The 25994-nt window shown below is 34.5% G+C and overlaps 1 protein-coding gene across 1 annotated transcript; it reads left to right on the forward strand.

The window, feature by feature from the left end:
* Window positions 1-10500: 10500 nt before the first annotated feature.
* LOC132564223 (uncharacterized) lies at window positions 10501-22486 on the forward strand (the record flags this gene model as incomplete). The annotated part of the gene is made up of 5 exons (XM_060228894.1): window positions 10501-10666; window positions 10926-10961; window positions 14365-14493; window positions 16465-16661; window positions 18839-22486. Coding segments are annotated over 5 exons (561 nt in total), but the record flags the coding sequence as incomplete, so codon positions are not given.
* Between the last annotated feature and the right edge of the window lie 3508 nt (window positions 22487-25994).

Genomic DNA, 25994 nt, shown 5'->3' on the forward strand with positions numbered 1-25994 from the left:
GTATATATATAATATGTGTACGACAGTAGGTATTTAGTATATATATACTAAGTTTGTGTTATTACTTTGTTTTGTCCTACTTTTCTGACGCTACATATTACATGTATAACAATACCACTATGTAATCAATGTTTTGGTGTATCGCTTCAGAGACAGTTAACATAGAACTTACATTAACGACTCGTCTAAACACTGGTAAAATCAATTATAGTTATCGATCTATCACTACGTCGTATCTCATTAGTAAATGAACACCACATAAAACCTTGCAATAATCGTAATAAGTAGGCCATTATCGTATTCTCTCTCATCATCACTGATTTCAGCCACCCTCTATTTCTTTCTGTGTCTTATCGCCATTTTGTTCTGGTATATATAGTAGGTAAAATTAGCGAGTTATTGGCGAAAAACATTTTTTTGTATAGAAATATAAGTATATTTATCATATATAAATAGTATTTTGTCAGAATGTTTTATATAATTTCAATAATAATATGCCTATTCGATTTTTTTTCTATAAATTAAATAATTACTTGCCTAAGTATTTTCTTGTAAACTCAATTATACACTTACATGGTGATTTTTCATATAAACGTTTTAATTTTCCTATGTTTTTTCATAATGGGTAAGATCGACACAGTTTCATGGCTGTCACTGAAACAGATGATTGGACTGTGAAAGTTATATTCGTATATCACCTTAAACCTCGTCCATGGGATGTTAAAAATCGGCGGCAACCATCTGAAATATCCTGATATGTCATAATTCATGCTGAACAATCATCAAGAATGGTATAGATTAGTCAACCTATTACATCTTTAAGGCTGAACACCACAGCTCTCACACCAACTCACGCACACATCCTAGAACACCACACCTCCCAGAAATGTCTCATTGGAAACCCATTCATATCATGGTCGTCTGTGAATTTAACAATATATATTTTGTTTTCTTTTACTTGATGATGTATTGTTAAGAAATACTGCTGATATAGGAAGTGGCACAGTAGTTCGCTATACCTAAATCTACCTAACACTATAAAAGGTGTAAAATTATATCAGTATAAAATATTACATGGCCCTGTTAACGGTGCCATGGGATACAGATTTGTTAATAGTTAAAAAAATTAAAACGTGATCGAAATGGAACGAGTTTAGTAAGAAAACCACCAAGTCCCACTATTAAGTGTGTATGTAAATGTCATCCTTGGAAAAGCTTCGTCAATTGAAGCCATACATAAGTTTATTGTTTGTCTTTGTATTGACATGTATGTGTCGCTGATACCTGTTAAACTTGATTGTATTTATTTTCGATTGATCATGTGTATTGGACATTTTCCCTGACTGTATAAAATGTTTAAATGTCGTGTACAATTTGACAGCCTTACATTTATAAAAGACAGGCTTTAGAATGACTGTAATTGATGTCACGCCTGGCCAGATATTGGATAACATGATGTGTCTATAACACGTACATGGTACTATCTATTTAAGTCTGTGTTATATGTGTTGATTAGCCAATAACAAACGTTTTGTTGATTTTTCAGGTCTCGTGTGTTCCTTGGTACCCGCAGCGCTTGGGGCGAGTAAGTCTAAACAAGAATGACAGCACTTTTATACACTGTCCACACCCACTTTTCTGTACAGTTTTTGGGAATCGAGATAAATAAAAGGAAGACAGAATTATATTGTAAAAATTCCATAAGAAACCATATTGATCCTTTATACATGTTTATTCAGGCTCTAAGATATCACGAAGGTAGATCTTTCCTTAAAATGTTTAGACGTCCAAATGCCTTTAAAAAGAAACTATCAACCTTGTGTTAAATGACTATCGATATATGATCATTACATACGATATAACTGGAACAATTTACGCCACAGTAGTAGCGTTATTAAAACTAGATGGCCGATTACTATTAGAAACAAACATGGAAACTATAGATGTTGTAAGAAATAAGACATGGGAAGTTAGGGTGTCGTAAGAACTAAAACATGGGAAATCCAGGTGTTGTAAGAACTAAAACATGGGAAATCCAGGTGTCGTAAGAACTAAAACATGGGAAGTCCAGGTGTTGTAAGAACTAAAACATGGGAAATCCAGGTGTTGCAAGAACTAAAAAATGGGAAATCCAGGTGTTGTAAGAACTAAAACATGGGAAATCCAGGTGTCGTAAGAACTAAAACATGGGAAATCCAGGTGTTGTAGGAACTAAAAACGGGAAGCCCAGGTGTTGTAAGAACTAAAAATGGGAAATCCAGATGTTGTAAGAACTCAAACATGAGAGTCCCAGGTGTTGTAAGGTAAAACATGGGAAGCCCTGGTGTTGTAAGGTAAAACATAGAAAGCCCAGGTGTTGTAAGAACTAAAACATGGGAAGCCCAGGTGTTGTAAGAACTAAAACATGTGAAATCCAGGTGTTGTAAGAACTAAAACATGGGAAGCCCAGGTGTTGTAAGAACTAAAACATGTGAAATCCAGGTGTTGTAAGAACTAAAACATGTGAAATCCAGGTGTTGTAAGAACTAAAACATGGGAAGCCCAGGTGTTGTAAGAACTAAAACATGGGAAGCCCTGGTGTTGTAAGGTAAAACATAGGAAGCCCAGGTGTTGTAAGAACTAAAGCATAGGAAGCCCAGGTGTTGTAAGAATTAAAGACGGGGAGCCCTGGTGTTGTAAGAACTAAAAAATGGGAAGCCCAGGTGTTGTAAGAACTAAAACATGGGAAGCCCAGGTGTTGTAAGAACTAAAAAATGGGAAATCCAGGTGTTGTAAGAACTAAAACATGGGAAGCCCAGGTGTTGTAGGAACTAAAACATGGGAAGCCCTGGTGTTTTAAGAAATAAAACATAGGAAGCCCAGGTGTTGTAAGGTAAAACATGGGAAGCCCTGGTGTTGTAAGGTAAAACATAGAAAGCCCAGGTGTTGTAAGAACTAAAACATGGGAAGCCCAGGTGTTGTAAGAACTAAAAAATGGGAAATCCAGGTGTTGTAAGAACTAAAAAATGGGAAATCCAGGTGTTGTAAGAACTAAAACATGGGAAGCCCGGGTGTTGTAAGAACTAAAACATGGGAAGCCCAGGTGTTGTAAGAATTAAAACATGTGAAATCCAGGTGTTGTAAGAACTAAAACATGGGAAGCCCAGGTGTTGTAAGAACTGACTAAAAAAAATGTGAAATCCAGGTGTTGTAAGAACTAAAACATGGGAAGCCCAGGTGTTGTAAGAACTAAAACATGGGAAGCCCAGGTGTTGTAAGAACTAAAAATGGGAAATCCAGATGTTGTAAGAACTAAAACATGGGAAGCCCAGGTGTTGTAAGAACTAAAACATGAGAGTCCCAGGTGTTTTAAGAACTAAAACATGAGAGTCCCAGGTGTTGTAAGAACCACAACATCGGAAGCCCGGGTGTTTTGAGAACTAAAACATAGAAAACCCTGGTGTTGTAAGAACTAGTTATACAAACACTGTAAACTGTTATACAAACACTGGATAGAGTTATACAAACACTGTAATAATGATAGACATACTGTTTTATAGACACACAAACACATGAGAAGTCCAATGATGTACAAACACTGTAATAATATAGCTATACAAACACTGTAATAATGATAGACATACTGTTATACAAACACTGTAATAATGATATTGTTACACTGTTATACAAACATAATAGACATAGGAATGATAGACACACTGTCAATAATGATAGACACACTGTTATAAAACACTGTAGTAATGATAGACACACTGTCATACAAACACTGTATAATGTGACAACTGTTATACAAACACTGTAGTAATGAGACACACTGTCATACAAACAAATAACATAGACACTGTCATACAAACACTGTAATGACGATAGGCACACTGTTATACAAACACTGTAATAATGATAGACACACTGTTATACAAACACTGTAGTAATGATAGACATACTGTTATATAAACACTGTAGTAATGATAGACATACTGTTATACAAACACTGTAGTAATGATAGACATACTGTCATACAAACACTGTAGTAATGATAGACACACTGTCATACAAACACTAGTAATGATAGGCACACTGTTATACAAACACTGTAGTAATGATAGACATACTGTTATACAAACACTGTAATAATGATAGACACACTGTTATACAAACACTGTAGTAATGATAGACATACTGTTATACAAACACTGTAGTAATGATAGACATACTGTTATACAAACACTGTAGTAATGATAGACATACTGTCATACAAACACTGTAGTAATGATAGACACACTGTCATACAAACACTAGTAATGATAGACATACTGTTATAGAAACACTGTAGTAATGATAGACATACTGTTATACAAACACTGTAATAATGATAGACACACTAATATACAAACACTGTAGTAATGATAGACATACTGTTATACAAACACTGTAATAATGATAGACACACTGCTATACAAACACTGTAATAATGATAGACACACTGCTATACAAACACTGTAATAATGATAGACACACTGCTATACAAACACTGTAGTAATGATAGACATACTGTTATACAAACACTGTAATAATGATAGACACACTGCTATACAAACACTGTAGTAATGATAGACATACTGTTATACAAACACTGTAATAATGATAGACATACTGTCATACAAACACTGTAGTAATGATAGACATACTGTTATACAAACACTGTAATAATGATAGACATACTGTTATACAGTTATACAAACACTGTAATAATGATAGACATACTGTTATACAAACACTGTAATAATGATAGACACACTGTTATACAAACACTGTAATAATGATAGACACACTGTTATACAAACACTGTAGTAATGATTGACACACTGTTATACAAACACTGTAATAATGATAGACATACTGTTATACAAACACTGTAATAATGATAGACACACTGTTATACAAACACTGTAATAATGATAGACACACTGTAATACAAACACTGTAATAACGATAGACATACAGTTATACAAACACTGTAATAACGATAGACCCACTGTTATACAAACACTGTAGTAATGATAGACATACTGTTATACAAACACTGTAGTAATGATAGACACACTGTTATACAAACACTGTAATAATGATAGACACACTGTCACACAAACACTGTAATAATGATAGACACACTGTTATACAAACACTGTAATAATGATAGACACACTGTTATACAAACACTGTAGTAATGATAGACACACTGTTATACAAACACTGTAGTAATGATAGACATACTGTTATACAAACACTGTAATAATGATAGACACACTCTTATACAAACACTGTAATAATGATAGACACACTGTTATACAAACACTGTAATAATGATAGACATATACAAACACTGTAATAATGATAGACACATTGTCATACAGTTATACAAACACTGTAATAATGATAGACACACTGTCACACTGTTATACAAACACTGTAATAATGATAGACATACTGTTATACAAACACTGTAATAATGATAGACATACTGTTATACAAACACTGTAATAATGATAGACACACTGTGATACAAACACTGTAATAACGGTAGGCATACTGTTATACAAACACTGTAGTAATGATAGACACACTGTCATACAAACACTGTAGTAATGATAGACATACTGTCATACAAACACTGTAGTAATGATAGACACACTGTCATACAAACACTAGTAATGATAGACATACTGTTATACAAACACTGTAGTAATGATAGACATACTGTTATACAAACACTTTAGTAATGATAGACACACTGCTATACAAACACTGTAATAATGATAGACATACTGTTATACAAACACTGTAGTAATGATAGACATACTGTTATACAAACACTTTAGTAATGATAGACACACTGCTATACAAACACTGTAATAATGATAGACATACTGTTATACAAACACTGTAGTAATGATAGACATACTGTTATACAGTTATACAAACACTGTAATAATGATAGACATACTGTTATACAAACACTGTAATAATGATAGACATACTGTCATACAAACACTGTAGTAACGGTAGGCACACTGTGATACAAAACACTGTAATAATGATAGACACACTGTAATACAAACACTGTAATAATGATAGACACACTGTGATACAAACACTGTAATCATGATAGATACACTGTTATACAAACACTGTAATAACGATAGACACACTGTCATACAAACACTGTAATGACGATAGGCACACTGTTATACAAACACTGCAATAACGGTAGGCACACTGTTATACAAACACTGTAATAATGATAGACACACTGTTATACAAACACTGTAGTAATGATAGACATACTGTTATACAAACACTGTAGTAATGATAGACATACTGTTATACAAACACTGTAGTAATGATAGACATACTGTCATACAAACACTGTAGTAATGATAGACACACTGTCATACAAGCACTAGTAATGATAGACATACTGTTATACAAACACTGTAGTAATGATAGACATACTGTTATACAAACACTGTAGTAATGATAGACACACTGTTATACAAACACTGTAGTAATGATAGACACACTGTCATACAAACACTAGTAATGATAGACATACTGTTATACAAACACTGTAGTAATGATAGACATACTGTTATACAAACACTGTAATAATGATAGACACACTAATATACAAACACTGTAGTAATGATAGACATACTGTTATACAAACACTGTAATAATGATAGACACACTGCTATACAAACACTGTAATAATGATAGACATACTGTTATACAAACACTGTAATAATGATAGACATACTGTTATACAAACACTGTAGTAATGATAGACATACTGTTATACAAACACTGTAGTAATGATAGACACACTGTTATACAAACACTGTAGTAATGATAGACACACTGTCATACAAACACTAGTAATGATAGACATACTGTTATACAAACACTGTAGTAATGATAGACATACTGTTATACAAACACTGTAATAATGATAGACACACTAATATACAAACACTGTAGTAATGATAGACATACTGTTATACAAACACTGTAATAATGATAGACACACTGCTATACAAACACTGTAATAATGATAGACACACTGCTATACAAACACTGTAATAATAATAGACATACTGTTATACAAACACTGTATTAATGATAGACATACTGTTATACAAACACTGTAGTAATGATAGACATACTGTTATACAAACACTGTAATAATGATAGACATACAGTTATACAAACACTGTAATAATGATAGCCATACTGTTATACAAACACTGTAATAACGATAGACACGCTGTTATACAAACACTGTAATAATGATAGACACACTGTGATACAAACACTGTAATAATGATAGACATACTGTTATACAAACACTGTAATAATGATAGACATACTGTTATACAAACACTGTAATAACGATAGACACACTGTGATACAAACACTGTAATAATGATAGACACACTGTCATACAGTTATACAAACACTGTAATAATGATAGACATACAGTTATACAAACACTGTAATAATGATAGACATACTGTTATACAAACACTGTAATAATGATAGACATACTGTTATACAAACACTGTAATAATGATAGACACACTGCTATACAAACACTGTAATAATGATAGACATACTGTTATACAAACACTGTAGTAATGATAGACATACTGTTATACAAACACTGTAGTAATGATAGACATACAGTTATACAAACACTGTAATAATGATAGACATACTGTTATACAAACACTGTAGTAATGATAGACATACAGTTATACAAACACTGTAATAATGATAGACATACTGTTATACAAACACTGTAATAATGATAGACACACTGTTATACAAACACTGTAATAATGACAGACACACTGTTATACAAACACTGTAGTAATGATAGACATACTGTTATACAGTTATACAAACACTGTAATAATGATAGACATACTGTTATACAAACACTGTAATAATGATAGACATACTGTTATACAAACACTGTAGTAATGATAGACACACTGTTATACAAACACTGTAATAATGATAGACACACTGTTATACAAACACTGTAATAATGATAGACATACTGTTATACAAACACTGTAATAACGATAGACACACTGTCATACAAACACTGTAATAATGATAGACATACTGTTATACAAACACTGTAATAACGATAGACACACTGTCATACAAACACTGTAATAATGATAGACATACTGTCATACAAACACTGTAGTAATGATAGACACACTGTTATACAAACACTGAAATAACGATAGACACACTGTCATACAAACACTGTAATGACGATAGGCACACTGTTATACAAACACTGCAATAACGGTAGGCACACTGTGATACAAACACTGTAATCATGATAGATACACTGTTATACAAACACTGTATTAATGATAGACACACTGTTATACAAACACTGTAATAATGATAGACACACTGTGATACAAACACTGTAATAACGACAGGCATACTGTTATACAAACACTGTATTAATGATAGACACACATTTATACAAACACTGTAGTAATGATAGACACACTGTTATACAAACACTGTAGTAATGATAGACATACTGTAATACAAACACTGTAATAATGATAGACACACTGCTATACAAACACTGTAATAATGATAGACATACTGTTATACAAACACTGTATTAATGATAGACACATTTATACAAACACTGTAATAATGATAGACACACTGTTATACAAACACTGTAATAATGATAGACACACTGTGATACAAACACTGTAATAATGATAGACATACTGTTATACAAACACTGTAATAATGATAGACATACTGTTATACAAACACTGTAATAATGATAGACATACTGTTATACAAACACTGTATTAATGATAGACACATTTATACAAACACTGTAATAATGATAGACACACTGTTATACAAACACTGTAATAATGATAGACACACTGTGATACAAACACTGTAGTAATGATAGACATACTGTCATACTGTTATACAAACACTGTAATAATGATAGACATACTGTTATACAAACACTGTAATAATGATAGACACACTGTGATACAAACACTGTAGTAATGATAGACATACTGTCATACTGTTATACAAACACTGTAATAATGATAGACACACTGTGATACAAACACTGTAGTAATGATAGACATACTGTCATACTGTAATACAAACACTGTAATAATGATAAACACTGTATTAATGATAGACACATTTATACAAACACTGTAATAATGATAGACACACTGTTATACAAACACTGTAGTAATGATAGACACACTGTTATACAAACACTGTAGTAATGATAGACACACTGTTATACAAACACTGTAATAATGATAGACATACTGTTATACAAACACTGTAATAATGATAGACATACTGTCATACAAACACTGTAATAATGATAGACATACTGTCATACAAACACTGTAATAATGATAGACATACTGTTATACAAACACTGTAATAATGATAGACACACTGTTATACAAACACTGTAATAATGATAGACACACTGTTATACAAACACTGTAATAATGATAGACATACTGTTATACAAACACTGTAATAATGATAGACATACTGTTATACAAACACTGTAATAATGATAGACATACTGTTATACAAACACTGTAATAATGATAGACATACTGTTATACAAACACTGTAATAATGATAGACATACTGTTATACAAACACTGTATTAATGATAGACACATTTATACAAACACTGTAATAATGATAGACACACTGTTATACAAACACTGTAATAATGATAGACACACTGTGATACAAACACTGTAGTAATGATAGACATACTGTCATACTGTTATACAAACACTGTAATAATGATAGACACACTGTTATACAGTTATACAAACACTGTAATAACGATAGGCATACTGTTATACAAACACTGTAATAACGATAGACACGCTGTTATAACGAGAGACAAACTGTTATATCGATAAATACACTATTATAATGATAGTCACACTGTTATACAAACACTGTAATAACGATAGACACGCTGTTATAACGATAGACAAACTGTTATATCGATAAATACATTATTATAATGATAGATACAGTATTATTACGGTAGATCAATTGTTACAACTAGATAATTGTCATCATCAGGTTTGTACAGGGAATATCATAACTTTGTCTAAAGTACATTTAACTTTAAACCATAATGTTTTATGATTCCCATCTCTGGTTATTAACAACTTCGGTGCAAATTTGTTTCGCAGATTTTAATTTCTGTCCTTTATGTGATAAGTGTGTGAAAACCATTCAATAGACGTAATAGATATTTACCGGCAGATCGACATCATCAAAACAACTACTGAAGACCAAATATTGATAAGTTGAGTCTATATGGAGAATGCAATGTACGGACTTAAAACTTGTTATATGTTGTTTTAGGTGAAGGATGGAAACACGGACCAGAATGAACTCCTTCCCGCCACATGCGGCACCGTCACTAACCAGGTGGTCACCTCTTCAGGTCGCTGGCTATGGGTAGAGTTTACCAGCGATGGGGCCGTCAACACGCACGCTCTGTACATGGTTCTTACCACTGTAGCCGCAAGTAAGGACACCAACTTCTCATTCTTAGATCGGATTTGAATGGTCCAGCTAGAGATGATGGTCACCATTATACCTTAAATAACAAAATGTATCACACTTCATCAAGTAGACATTATTAAATATGCCAATTAATTAGAACACATTGTAGTTATAGTTTATGTCAAATAAGTCGTGGATACAAATCGATATACAGTTTGAATCAGCAGTAAATACATTCATTTTCATTTATTATGTTTTAATTAATTTATTGAATTTTCCAGCGCATTCGATGGCTAACCTCACCGATCCTCTGGCAGGTAAGCCGTTTTGTACATTAACATTCATCATTAATCTATTGTCTTCACAGCCATCTGGTATACCATATTTAGTCAATAAATTATGATACTGTATATATATCCGATAGAACAAAAGATTGCACGTCATCCTTCTTCACTGTCATTAAGTCTAGTTGGAGTCCAATTGGTTCTATTTTAAGATAACACACATTATATGTTTATTATATAGAATTAAGGTTCTATTATTTGTGGTCAAAACACTTTGTACAACCTCTCACTTTTCCAACCAAACATTGAGCTATGTTCTGACTGTGTCCATTGTAACGGTACATATCACGCCAACAAGCACCTATTTCATTCATTACAAACTGCTACACTTGTTACCTACGCTTCACTTTTCACCTCAGTACCAATACGCTTCACAATGGTTATTCTTCTGATGAAGGTGATGGTGTATTGTCATCGAAACGTCAAATTTTTCTCTCTCTGTTTGTGGAACAAGAAATATTCTACAGTATGCAAAGGGAATAAGTAAAGGAAAGTCTTCTCAATACGTGTTTGATGTTTAAATAATATAAAATTATTTCATACCAAAACGATCAGGATTATGGTTCGGACAACTCCTGGGCTGTACCTTTTTTTATGTGGAGTTTGAATTTTCCAACCTTTTGGATTTAAAAAACTGCGACAGGAAATATTTTGCCGTGTTGCTGCTACGTTTACTGGTGTTAGCGTTATTATTCCCGGATAGTCCATTTTTGTATCACATATTTATATAAGTTAAACTTTCCAGTGCTACTGTGATATTAATTACGTTTAAGAATTAAGAAAAAAGTATTTTAACAGTTGACAAGAATATGAGTAATGTTTGGGATTACCATTGGAAATAGATTATACAGAACATGAAAGTTGTCCTGTTTTAAAAGTGATTACAATTACATATTCATGCACATTTAATAAAATCCGTAATGAAACCAGACCACGTGAAATAAAATCTTAATCGTCATTAAAGTGATTTCACTGAGCCGTGTGCAAATATACCAATACAGCTAATGGAATTATCGACCTGTAACATTAAAACATGTTTAATGATAGTGTGATACATGCCCACAGTAGACATCACAACTGTGTAGTAGTAGCATGTCTACCTCAGACCTAATCTGTATTGTCACATTAAAACTGCCTACATCACATCAGACCTGATCTGTATTATAACATTAGAACTGCCTACATCACATCAGACCTAATCTGTATTGTAACATTAAAACTGTCTACATCACATCAGATTTAATCTGTATTGTAACATTAAAAGATGTCTACGTTTACTGTCATCACCACGGTACCTGTAGATGTACATTTACATACTGTCATCACCACGGTACCTGTAGATGTACATTTTACATACTGTCATCACCACGGTACCTGTAGATATACTGTCATCACCACGGTACCTGTAGATATACATTAATGCCATCACCACGGTACCTGTAGATATACATTAATGCCATCACCACGGTACCTGTAGATATACATTTACTGTCATCACAACGGTACCTGTAGATATACATTTACTCTCATCACCACGGTACCTGTAGATATACATTTACTCTCATCACCACGGTACCTGTAGATATACTGTCATCACCACGTTACCTGTAGATATACTGTCATCACCACGTTACCTGTAGATATACTGTCATCACCACGGTACCTGTAGATATACTGTCATCACCACGTTACCTGTAGATATACTGTCATCACCACGGTACCTGTAGATATACTGTCATCACCACGGTACCTGTAGATATACTGTCATCACCATGGTACCTGTAGATATACTGTCATCACAACTGTACCTGTAGATCTACTGTCATCACCACGGTACCTGTAGATCTACTGTCATCACCACGTTACCTGTAGATATACATTTACTGTCATCACCACGGTACCTGTAGATATACATTTACTGTCATCACCACGGTACCTGTACATTTACTGTCATCACCACGGTACCTGTAGATATACTGTCATCACCACGGGACCTGTAGATATACATTTGCTGTCATCACCACGGTACCTGTAGATATACTGTCATCACCACGGTACCTGTAGATATACATTTACTGTCATCACCACGGTACCTGTAGATATACTGTCATCACCACGGTACCTGTAGATATACTTTCATCACAACTGTACCTGTAGATCTACTGTCATCACCACGGTACCTGTAGATCTACTGTCATCACCACGTTACCTGTAGATATACATTTACTGTCATCACCACGTTACCTGTAGATATACATTTACTGTCATCACCACGGTACCTGTAGATATACATTTACTGTCATCACCACGGTACCTGTACATTTACTGTCATCACCACGGTACCTGTAGATATACTGTCATCACCACGGTACCTGTAGATATACATTTACTGTCATCACCACGGTACCTGTAGATATACTGTCATCACCACGGTACCTGTAGATATACATTTACTGTCATCACCACGGTACCTGTAGATATACTGTCATCACCACGGTACCTGTAGATCTACTGTCATCACCACGGTACCTGTAGATATACATTTACTGTCATTACCACGGTACCTGTAGATATACTGTCATCACCACGTTACCTGTAGATATACATTTACTGTCATCACCACGGTACCTGTAGATATACATTTACTGTCATCACCACGGTACCTGTAGATATACTGTCATCACCACGGTACGTGTAGATATACTGTCATCACCACGGTACCTGTAGATATACATTTACTGTCATTACCACGGTACCTGTAGATATACATTTACTGTCATCGCCACGGTACCTGGTAATATTGGTGAACGATCATACTTGTATCGTCATTTCTTAATATCTAGTGGTGCTTTAGTCTATATGTTCACCGCTATATGGTATTCTTGTAAACAATTTCCATTCGGAAGGTTTAACTGCTAATGCTTCAAGGATATCCATTGTATTGGCACGTTAATAAGAGAAAAAAATCATCGATACCTGGCTGTTTCGCTTATGTGTTAAACTCTTCACCATTGTACATAGGGTAGTTAAAACTCGTGAAGTGGGTGTGTATTACTTGTGAACACATGTACACCCAAGTACTGGTGGCACTTAAAACACCTGAACGTGGACAATATAAGTCTGTGTTATGGCGGAAATCAACAGTGGTTTGTGATAGAGTATTGAGACTGTATAAACACGGAATGATCACACGGAGCTGTGTATATAGTGATGTACCCAGAGCGATAACTACCTGCTTCTGTTGTGGATATATCCTTGGATATTAAGAATATGATATTACGTTTCATCACTACAAAACTATGTGTAATATTTCATCTGATCGTTGATTACTGGTTACTGCTGTGTATAATTGGCAGCCATGTTGATATCATTTCAGCGTGTAAATCGTTCGAATTTCAATGCTCCAACTTTGTGTGTTTACCACGGGCTTACCTCTGTGATGGATTCAATGACTGTGGCTGCGAGAAAGACTGTGACGAATCAGATTGTATTGGTCTCGGGTTCGGTAAGTAATTTATCATGAAAAACTCTTGAATTACATAATTAGATAAATATAACGACAAAATCCAAAACCACAATTTTTATTTTGGCACTGAATACTAGAACATGGATTGGTACATTAATTAATGTGTTTTTTTCAAGGACAACAGTTAGCTATGCAAAAGATTCATGGCTAGAAGGTGTTACATAATCATAGAGGCACCTGTAAAGAATGATATCTTGGGACTGGCACGTTAAACACGATCACGTGTCTCAATAGGAATCGCATGCGGGCAACTAAATAAAAACAAAATACCAACATGTCAACACAATCATAATCTTAACTCAAATTCAATAAAACTAGGGTGAAACAAGAAAATACCAACATGTCAACACAATCATAATCTTAACTCAAATTCAATAAAACTAGGGTGAAACAAGAAAATACCAACATGTCAACACAATCATAATCCAAACTTGGGGTAAAATATGAACAACAGAAACATTTACACGGAAACCCATGAAAAATTACCAGAAGAAAAAGACCAGGTGTTCATGAAGAGTAAGCTTCTGTAATAGTTACATGAAGCCTGGAATCCTATTGATGAAGTAATCTACGGAAGTTGAAATCATTTTTACTTTTTTATCCTTCTGTGAAATAAACTATGGAAACTGCGTATTCCTGCGATTAAATACGGAAACCTGGGATCGATCGTTGAGTTCATCGTGAACTTTTACTACTTCTATAAAACAAGTTACGAAAACAGGACATTTTCTCGGTAAATTAATCTACAGAAGCTAAGTATTTCCTCGACTTAATAAGCTACGGGAGCCTGGGATCTTTGAGATCATCGTGACTTTGTAATTCTGTAAAATAAACTAAGGGAGCTTGGGATAAGCTGCAGGAGCCTATGACTCTCATGGTAAGATAAGCAATGCAAGCCTGGGATCATTGAGATAATTATGACTATTTAATCCCTCGGTATAACAGAACTATAAAATCATTGTTGTAACGTCTTAATATGGTCAACGCACGATCAGACCACTGTTACCTACCGGTACGGTATAAGGCGTACATAAGGATGTCTGGAGTTAGGTAGTCAGTGCAAAACATACATCAGAATACAGCTAGGTGGGAATATACACATAGAATGAGGCGGTATACATAGTTATGTATTTGACGGGGCCAACGATGAATGACAGTAATTGGATTACAAATCATGAACGGTAGTTGGGCCGGATAAGCATAGAATTAATCGTTTACTTAACATTGATTGAATTAGTTCTCTAGAAAAAAACCATATAATTGATCAGGCCACAAAAATACGGAACTGGATTTCAGTTGGATACACAGAGAATAACTTGGTTTACCTAAAATTAGAATCAAATGAATTACGTAAATATCGCATAGAAATGAATACACAACACAGTTGGTGTCGGAGTATGTAATCATGGGACTCACTAAGGCTACAAAATAAAACATGTTTTATAAATCAACTTATCAGCATCTTGAAGTAAATAAACAATAAGGAATGATCTATAAACTGAATTACTGGTGTCTATAAAGCTACACCACTTGGAACTATTCGGTGAAGTAACAACATGTTGAGGTCATTATTGTTTCTGCACGCCACTATATGTATCATAAAGTTCGTTCTCGTAATGTAGTTCCGGTATTTTTTATTGATGCAATTTAACATCATATCTTAACAGTATTTTATTTTGATATCTCTTATTGCAAATATTGTTAATAGTCATGAAAACCTCACCAAGGCTTACATGCTGGATGTTATCGATGAAGCAAAAATGTTAACATTCACTTGTTTGAAGCATGTAATCTCTCTTGTATTTGTTTAGAGGTCGCCATGGTAATCTTTCTTCTGATAATATTTTGGCCTCTTTTCATTGATCTTTACATTTTAAATTCAAATTTAGATTTTGTTGATATATTTGTTGTTCTTGTAATTAACATTAATTAATTCTGGTGTGGTTTCAGAATCGCTCACACTACTGGGCATGTCAGCGGGGATTGGGGTAGGAGTATTCATACTCATCTTCATCTTTGTGTGGTTGTGGGAGAGACGACGCCGGCGAATAGCCAAACAAAAGGAGAGAGAGGATAGAATGAAGGAAGAAGGAAGAGGTCGATCCTCCAAGAACAAGAAGGATGACAAGAAAGATAAAAAGGCTAAGGTGGCATGGCATAAATGATGTCGCTATTACATTGTTATCTCAGTCACGTTCTCAGGGTGTGATGTCTTATACCATCTACCGTCAGTACACATTGTCAGTCATAGTTTCTGTGACAGTTTGATAACTTCAATGGGTCTGTGTTCGTGTCGTGAAATTAATAGTTTGCATTAAAATTAAACATCAGATTCTGAACATTAGATATGAGACTTAATACACGGATGGAATCTGTGTTAGACTTGAGTTAACCGGTTAGGGTTTTGAAAGAGTCTTACTAAGCAAGTGTTTATCGGAAGGTCATGGCAGCATTCGTTAAGATACAATCCTACTCTGAAGGGGACAGTGTAATCCTACATGACAAACACTTGTTTCTGATGTACTGATATACCACGTGATGTACTGATATACCACGTGGTGTACTGATATATCACGTGGTGTACTGATATATCATATGGTGCAGGTCCCACGTAATGAGCTCGAAATACGACACTGATATTAAAGTGACCAATCGAGAGCTTGAATGACCGCAGTGAAGGCTCAGTCCTCGTGATCATTTGTCGTAACTGTTAATTGTCTGTAATAACACTGCTATTGTGTTGGCTGTGGTGGAGCGGGGAGGGTGGGATGGGGTGGGGTTAGGGTACAGGGTAAGTGGAGGGGGCGGGGCAGGAATTATAAGATATACATCGTGAGCATAATTACTAAGTATTGTAATGTGATATCTGTCATATGAACCATTGTTATGTAAATCCTGCATGTGCCAAACTCCATGTATGTTAAGGGTTTGTTTTCTGTACATTTTCGTGACGACCCGTTCTTTATCTATCATGTTCAACAACAGTTGAAAGTTTTGCTTTTGTTTGAATAGTCTTTTTGGGGATTTATTTATTTCCTTTATCACTTTGTCATATAGTTTAATTGTTTAGTAATTATTCTGAAGTTCACTGTTAATTGATACAAGATGCTAATTACCAGTGACACGTGGACTTTATAATGGTAAGAAATAAATCGAGAGATACACACTATGTCTAAACTGACATGTAATCCTTGGTAATCAAAGTGTCAGTCGGTCTTCCATTTGACGTCAGGTTGATAACATCACAACCACTTAGCAAGTTAGTTTTCTAGAACTTTTTGTCGTGTGAGTACCGTGGTTTTATGTTTGAAGTTGTGTATTTTTTGAAGGCCAAGATAAGTTTATGACGTACAACGAATTGAAATTCTGATTTAAAGAGTCACGTTTGAAAGTTAGAAAAATGTTGATGGTCTGAATTTATTGATATATGAACACTGCAGCTCAGCAACTAACTTCCACACGTTTGGGAATGCCGAAATCATCTGATTATGTAACAATGCATACTTGTAGTACACCTGTACTCCGCCTGACAAAAGGTGTGGTGTTGTTGGAGTCTACGGAACCCATCCTTTATTGTTCAAATTAGATTCAATTTTCCCTCTCGACTGTATAATTATGGAATGCTGTCAGTTATATTTATCAGTGGTCTACAGACTATTAACTTAAAGAACTGAATTAAAATGGCTGCTTAATTATCCTGATTAAATAATTAATGCCCTGTAATCGCCCACCTACATTGGGAGTTTACCTAGTCAAATTTGGATATTTACAGGTAAAAATATATTCGCTATAGAGTACCCTGTCCTTTCTGGCAATACATAATTTGCCATTTTATTGGTAGTAGATATTAACAAACATTTTATCTAGAGCAATGCATCTTGATTTTGTGCGTTAATTGGGAGGTAAAACTTTATGTGTGACAGCTGGTGTGTCGCCATTGTCGCGGGAAATAAAAAAAGTCACCGTTTTATCGCGAAAAACAACTTTGTCCCCGTATGGATTGTTTTTGTTAAATTGGCCATATTTATCAATAAATACAGCCATGATACCAATAAAGTTGTTTTGTTTTTGTGTGTAAGAAAGAAACGTTATCATCCGGTATATTGATTTTGAATTATATTCTTAGACGAAACCATAATGATACATGTTATGATTTACCATTAGGTTTAATCCAATCTTTTTAAACCTACATAAATAAACAGCAATACGCCTCCATCGCTAGCCCCATTAGGAGTTGAATCTGATGTTTGTAAGTGCTGATATAAACAGGAATTATTTTTCTACGATTTCATAACTGATTCCAATGCTTTGTTCTATTTTTCAGAGAAAAAAGACGGAGATATATTGGGTGAGCTGAGCTGGGCTGAGGCGATATCTATTTTTTAGTTTTTACAACTGTCTGTGAACTGAAATCTAGAAACGTTTTTCTTCTAAACATGCCCTTATGTAAAAGTCTCGTGACGTTTTTCTTCTACCAAATGCGCCCTTATGTAATCTGGTGAATTTTTTCTTCACATGTCCTCAAGTTAAATTTAAGGACATTTTGTCTTCTGAACATGCTCTTATTTAAAATCTAGAGACGTTTTCCTCTGAAGATGAACTAAAGTTAAATCTAAGGATTTCTTTTCTAAACATGCTGTTATGTAAAATCTAGAGGCATTTTCTTCTGAAGATGAACTAAAGTTGAATATAAGGATTTCTTTTCTAAACAGGCTCTTATGTAAAATCTAGAGACGTTTTCCTCTGAAGATGAACCAAAGTTAAATCAAAGGATTTTTTTTCTAGACAGACTCTTATGTAAAATTTAGAGACGTTTTCCTCTGAAGATGAACTAAATTTGAATATAAGAACGTTTCTCTAAACACTTCATCTTATACTTATTCGGATGTTCTTCACACCATGCGAGGATCAGTATGATAAGGGTTAAACTCTGGCTTTATATCAATATATATTTATATACAAATTCCCAGAGCAGTTCTTCTAGTGTAACTGACCCGTCGTTAAATACTAATCCTACATACTGTCATTACGTATGAAGACATTACCTGTAAAAGGGCAGTTATTAAGGACAACAAAATTACTGGAATACTATACTGTATAGTTATTGATTGAACCGTAAAATAAACGGGTTTATGGCTACTAGCCAAACCTTAACCATTATCATACTGCATGCTACTTAATACAGGGGAAATAACTGTGATAAGACCTGGAATAATATAGATTATAATGCATGTTGTGATATGTAAAATCAGGTTGCTTGTTTCGACTGATATGTGATTTTTTTATGATTTTAATGTTATGTTTGTGTTACTGAATGGTTTTATCCAGTTGATTCGGCTCAGCCACAAAATTTCAACATTAATTATGCCAGAACATTAAAACTTGTGTACCTATGTTCATCACTAGTCGCACCAGCAACCTGCTTTTTCATGATGATATAACCAAGTTATTTCACAGATGCCTGTCCAGTGATGATCAATGACCAACCTCTGCTGAAGCCAACTGCATTCCTCTCTCTTGCTTGATCTATTGACAAATCGTCATTTTTTTTTTTTTTTTTGACGACTGTAACCAACCTTTCTCTGTTACCAATAGTTCCGTGGTGAACAGATAACAAACAAAACACGTGAATCCTAATTACGATGATGATAAGAACTTCGGTCTCAATGTCTCTGGAGAACCTACAATATCGTCATAGAAAATATCTTTATATTTACACAGTTTTATCGTCATCGATTGGTTACCATTGAAACACAGAAAGTTGTTTGCCGTCTAAGATATTATATTGTAAATCATCTAATATTGAAAGATTCCTTCAGTGGGCTAAATTGTTCCCTCTGGTCTGTGTTAATTTCCCACTACGAAACAAACTCGTCGTTTTATGGAGTTTTTGTTGATGTTTGGTGTATATAAAGTACCCCTGTCCCCCAACAACATGGTGATTTACAGTATAACATTAAATGCTTTCTTCCTGCTTGATTGTCGTCTCGACGTTCGGAATGATTCTTTTCAGCATGATATTAGAAAACATAATACATTTTGACAACTCCGTAAATGCATGCGCTGTAACTCGGTTGTTTCCAAGAAATTATTTAAAATCCGTGACATAGGCATCTGCCTAGCAACCTTAAAACTAGAAGACAGAAACTCTTTAACATCTGGATGGTCTCAGCAATAACGATAACACCAACAGAAAATATTACTTTACAAAATTTTCCTAACTACAGAAATATCAATACATTTAAAATACAAACCATTTCATTAAAGTAAAAACGATACACATCAACGAGGCGTGAAAAGTCGAGGATCCCTCCTAGATCTGATGTAAACTTCTGTAGGGTTCTGTTTATCACATTTATAATTTTCTTAACAACTGTTTTTCTTTAAATTGCTGTAAATTCCTCGCGGCGATATTTTCTTTCATTTATTTTTCTTTGGTGAAGTTTCATCGTCACGATGGAATGGGAATATTTAGCAAAACACAGCTCTGCTAGGTACACCAGCATATGTGTAATCTAACAAGGTCATTACACTGAGAACAGAAATGTTTTACATTGAGAACAGAAAAGTTTTGTGCTGTATAACGATATCTCACAACATCTTCCTGACCACAGCAGTATTAATACCTGACAAACATCGCTCTGCTTCAGTAACAGAACGTCGTGAAACACAATACAATAATTTCTTAAAAAAAGGAATAATTCATGACCTACTACTCTATCCTGTGTTAACGTATCGGTCAAAACTTATAACCGATATAACTTCAAACCACTACCAGAACTGGAAGATATTTTGTGAGAATACCTTTAGAGACTAGTTATGATAATTTCCATATTTAACCGATATGTTTGTGTGGCATTACGTTTAGTTTTGTTCCTACGCAAAAGATATATATGGTACAGTTTTCTAGTGATAATAAGCTGTTCGTCACCAGAGGACATTTTCAGCAATATGTTGTGACATGAAGTATCTAGCAGATATATTTTTGTCACAGCGATATTTTTTCTTCAGAACCATTTTATTTCATATAGTAAAATATGTATTTGTCACGTGGCGAGTGGATACCTGTGTGAGTGCTGTGCTGCTGTCTTGTTCATGTTGAGAATGTTTTCGAGGAGTGTTAGAGAACCATCAATGTTTATTTACAGCCGATGTGAGGCACTGATTGTACCCACGTGTATGAGAGTGATGTTATGTCTTCCGTTGTTATAAATTGTGATGCACATACCAGAGAAACATCTTCTATTTCTCTTCCGGACAAAGATGTAGTGTTAGAGACTATCTTTGATGAAAACCTTAGACTCTCATAGTCTCGTAATAGGGAGAGTTTAAGAAAGGATCTATGGAACAAACTTTGAAAGAACTTAGTATTAAATGTATTGCTACAAATCTTGCCCTATTGGTGTTTAAGGAATAGATATAAGGAAGGAAATGTACGCTGAACAGTTTACTATAGAAATATCGACTCTTTGTAATGTGTACACACACTTTTGGAGGATTTTAGTACAACGGGTTTGCATACAACGGCATTCGTCTATCTGTTTGGGAAGGATGATGACAATTTTGCGACTATCGACGAAAAACAAAAAATCGAAAGTTTGTTTTGATGAAGAAACGCAAAGAGCATTTCTTATTGTATGAATGAATATCCCTGCGAACGTATGAATGTCTAAGTTGTGAATGTTTACATATGATGTCTTTGTTAACACCCACTAGTGATATTGCAACATTACCTGTGCAATGCATGTGTGCGAACAAAAATGTCTGGGTACGTGCCTTGTGCAGGTCCGTTTTTTATAGTATCATACGTACATGTATCATATATTAGTTTATTTTAGTACAATTGTATGGATGTCGGTACTAACGGTGAAGTTATGGTACCAACTAAAGTTATTTTATATTTTATATTAGTAGTAATTTAAAGTGTTTATATGATCACACTTGTCTTTAAAAAGTGCTCTATATGTGCACGTGCGACGTATGTATTTGTTGATATGTTTTGCGCATGTTCGCACTTGTTATGTATATTTGCACGTGTGATCCTTGTATAATGATTGTGTATGTGTGTGCATTACATTTCGTGTGATCGTAACCACATGCACTCTGCATGTTTTCACATTTGATAAGTGTGATGCACGTGCATGATGTTTTAGATACTTTGTATCACATGAGAGGCGTGAACATTTTACATCGTGTCACAGTCTATATCATCATACGGTTTCATCTGCGTTACAAATAATGTAAAACTCGGAATTGGTTTTCAACGTGTGTTCAATTTCAGACATGCTTTCGTTGACTGGCGTGAATTCTCTTATCACTATGATAATATGATGTGTTTATGATAATATGATATGTTTATGACAATATGTAAAACACAACAAAAAAAGTCTTCAGACACAAAAATTGTATTAAAATTTCCTTCATAAGATCAGCAAATACCATGAAAGACTCCTGACATTGGCGGTGGATAATGAACGACATAGGTACATGTGACATAGAGGATTTTGGTAAATAAAAGTTTTCACTGAAGGCACCAATATACATGGTACACGTCACAAAGAAGGAAATTACAGTTGTATCTGATATCATCAGTGTTTGTGTCTGAGAAATGTATATTAATGAAATAAAGGCTTGTGATATGATGTGATTTAAATTGTTATGTATTTTGTTTACTGTCTTTATTGATATATATATAATGTATGTCACTTTACTTCCCCGGTAGTGTTTATACAGGTACCGCCATCTACCATCTCCTGGTGATGGGACCTGCGGGATATTTACAACAATAATACTATGTAGCAGCATTGTAAACAATTACATTTAAACCAGAGTTCTGGTGTTAATTTCTAACAGAAAAAGAAATACATGCAGTCCACGCCAATTATACCATTAAAGGTAGGATTGAATTACTGTCCTATTGTCTTGTCCTACTGTCGGATCACCGCTTTCCTGCTGTAAGTTGTGTGACCCTCAACAATACCTCACGTCTCTTAATGACCAATGTTAAAGGTTCGCTACATGTTATGCTTTAGGATGTAGACACTAGAAGTAAAGAACTCCTGGACGATATGATGTTTAACATATCGTACAACCGTTATTTCGAACTTAAACAGTATCTGCAAAACATAACAAAACGAACGTTTTACTGTGACTGGATGAAATCTATATTGTAAACTAGAGTACACACATCACATTAACAGAAATCAATATTCCATTCTGTACTGATCAATGTCGGTGTTGTGTATGTTTTATTGTGTAAATAAAGTTATCTTTTGAAACAAGCTGCTTTATACAAACTGCGACATTAAAATGCCATATGTTGAAGGTTATGTTATCAATTCTGATAAACACTTCGGAAAATTCAGACTTATGAAAACAAGTCCGCAAGGAGATGGACATCAGAATCGCAGACCCCATTCCTACTGGAGATAAAGAATGACATTTTTATGTTTATGTGGAGTGGCTTGTCCATCTCTGAATGGTAGAGGTTCACAAAAGTAGATCTATAAAACATCAGACGTTGTGGAGTGGCATGTCTATCTCTGAATGGTAAAGGTTCACTAAAGTTTACCTATAAAACAACAGACGTTGTGGAGTGACATGTCTATCTCTGAATGGTAAAGGTTCACTAAAGTTTACCTATAAAACAACAGACGTTGTGGAGTGACATGTCTATCTCTGAATGGTGAAGGTTCACTAAAGTTTACCTATAAAACAACAGACGTTGTGGAGTGGCATGTCTATCTCTGAATGGTAAAGGTTCACTAAAGTTTACATATAAAACAACAGACGTTGTGGAGTGGCATGTCTATCTCTGAATGGTAAAGGTTCACTAAAGTTTACCTATAAAACAACAGACGTTGTGGAGTGGCATGTCTATCTCTGAATGGTGAAGGTTCACTAAAGTTTACCTATAAAACAACAGACGTTGTTGAGTGGCATGTCTATCTCTGAATGGTAAAGGTTCACTAAAGTTTACCTATAAAACAACAGACGTTGTTGAGTGGCATGTCTATCTCTGAATGGTAAAGGTTCACTAAAGTTTACCTATAAAACAACAGACGTTGTGGAGTGGCATGTCTATCTCTGAATGGTAAAGGTTCACTGAAGTTTACCTATAAAACAACAGACGTTGTGGGGTGGCATGTCTATCTCTGAATGGTAAAGGTTCACTAAAGTTTACCTATAAAACAACAGACGTTGTGGAGTGGCATGTCTATCTCTGAATGGTAAAAGTTCACTAAAGTTTACCTATAAAACAACAGACGTTGTGGGGTGGCATGTCTATCTCTGAATGGTAAAGGTTCACTAAAGTTTACCGATAAAACATCAGACGTTGTGGAGTGGCATGTCTATCTCTGAATGGTAACGGTTCACTTACGTAGATCTATAAAACAACAGACGTTGTGGAGTGGCATGTCTATCTCTGAATGGTAAAGGTTCACTAAAGTTTACCTATAAAACAACAGACGTTGTGGAGTGGCTTGTCTATCTCTGAATGGTAAAGGTTCACTAAAGTTTATCTATAAAACAACAGACGTTGTGGAGTGGCTTCGACCAGAGATCATGACAGGAGACATCCGAAGTTGTCGGTACGTTTTTTACAAGTGGTGATTTGGATTTATGTATTATTCTCTTCCGAATTATCCAGTAATGTAAGGAGACAATACCTAGTGACGTAATTTTGTTTTATTTATTTTCTTATGTGTATCACTGAAGTTGATCCCTGGATTGAGAATATCTACGACTCTAACGGTTATCGTCTGTCATTACCGATAAACTAACACTCCCGTGTTGATGCTGTCATCTGCCTCAATCGGAAAGATGGCCCAGGCTAGCGTCAGAAGTCATGGGTATATTGAGGATTAGATGATGAAAGGTGCTCCGTAAAAAGTGATGCGTTAACATAACCATTATTTCAGAAATGCGGTTTACACGCTGAACTCCACGTGTCTGAATGCTTGTATCCCAATGGAAAGTAACTGTGAACTCAAGACAGCCAATCTTCTGTATTCTTATAAATCTTAAATTTTCGTAAGACGAAGAAAATTAACTAGTCAAACAACAATTTCATACCTCTATTCTCCGACTCTAACATTTGTAGACACTCAATTTCAAAAGATCCGAAAATGAAATGTTTTACTTACACAAACATTAACAAAATTGGTTTTGTTTTCCTTAAAGGGGACGGTTTTTCACTGGTGAACGTTTTGCGGAGAAAACTTTTTTCTACAAGATGAAACTAATTCATTTTTTTCTTATTCCAAGAAACAAACTTCACCTTCAAAAGTATAACTCTCTGTATGTCAATTTTCAGAACACAAACTCACACATTCAAAATATTTAATATACAAAAGCTGTCTGTACCAAACATCTTAATAGAGAGAGGTTGTCTGTACCAAACATCTTAATATATAGAAGTTGTCTGTACCAAACATCTTAATAGAGAGAGGTTGTCTGTACCAAACATCTTAACATAT

Source organism: Ylistrum balloti, unplaced genomic scaffold (assembly GCF_031769215.1).
Source record: "Ylistrum balloti isolate Yb309-2 unplaced genomic scaffold, AGI_CSIRO_Ybal_v1 Utg372086, whole genome shotgun sequence".
Lineage (NCBI taxonomy): Eukaryota > Metazoa > Mollusca > Bivalvia > Pectinida > Pectinidae > Ylistrum > Ylistrum balloti.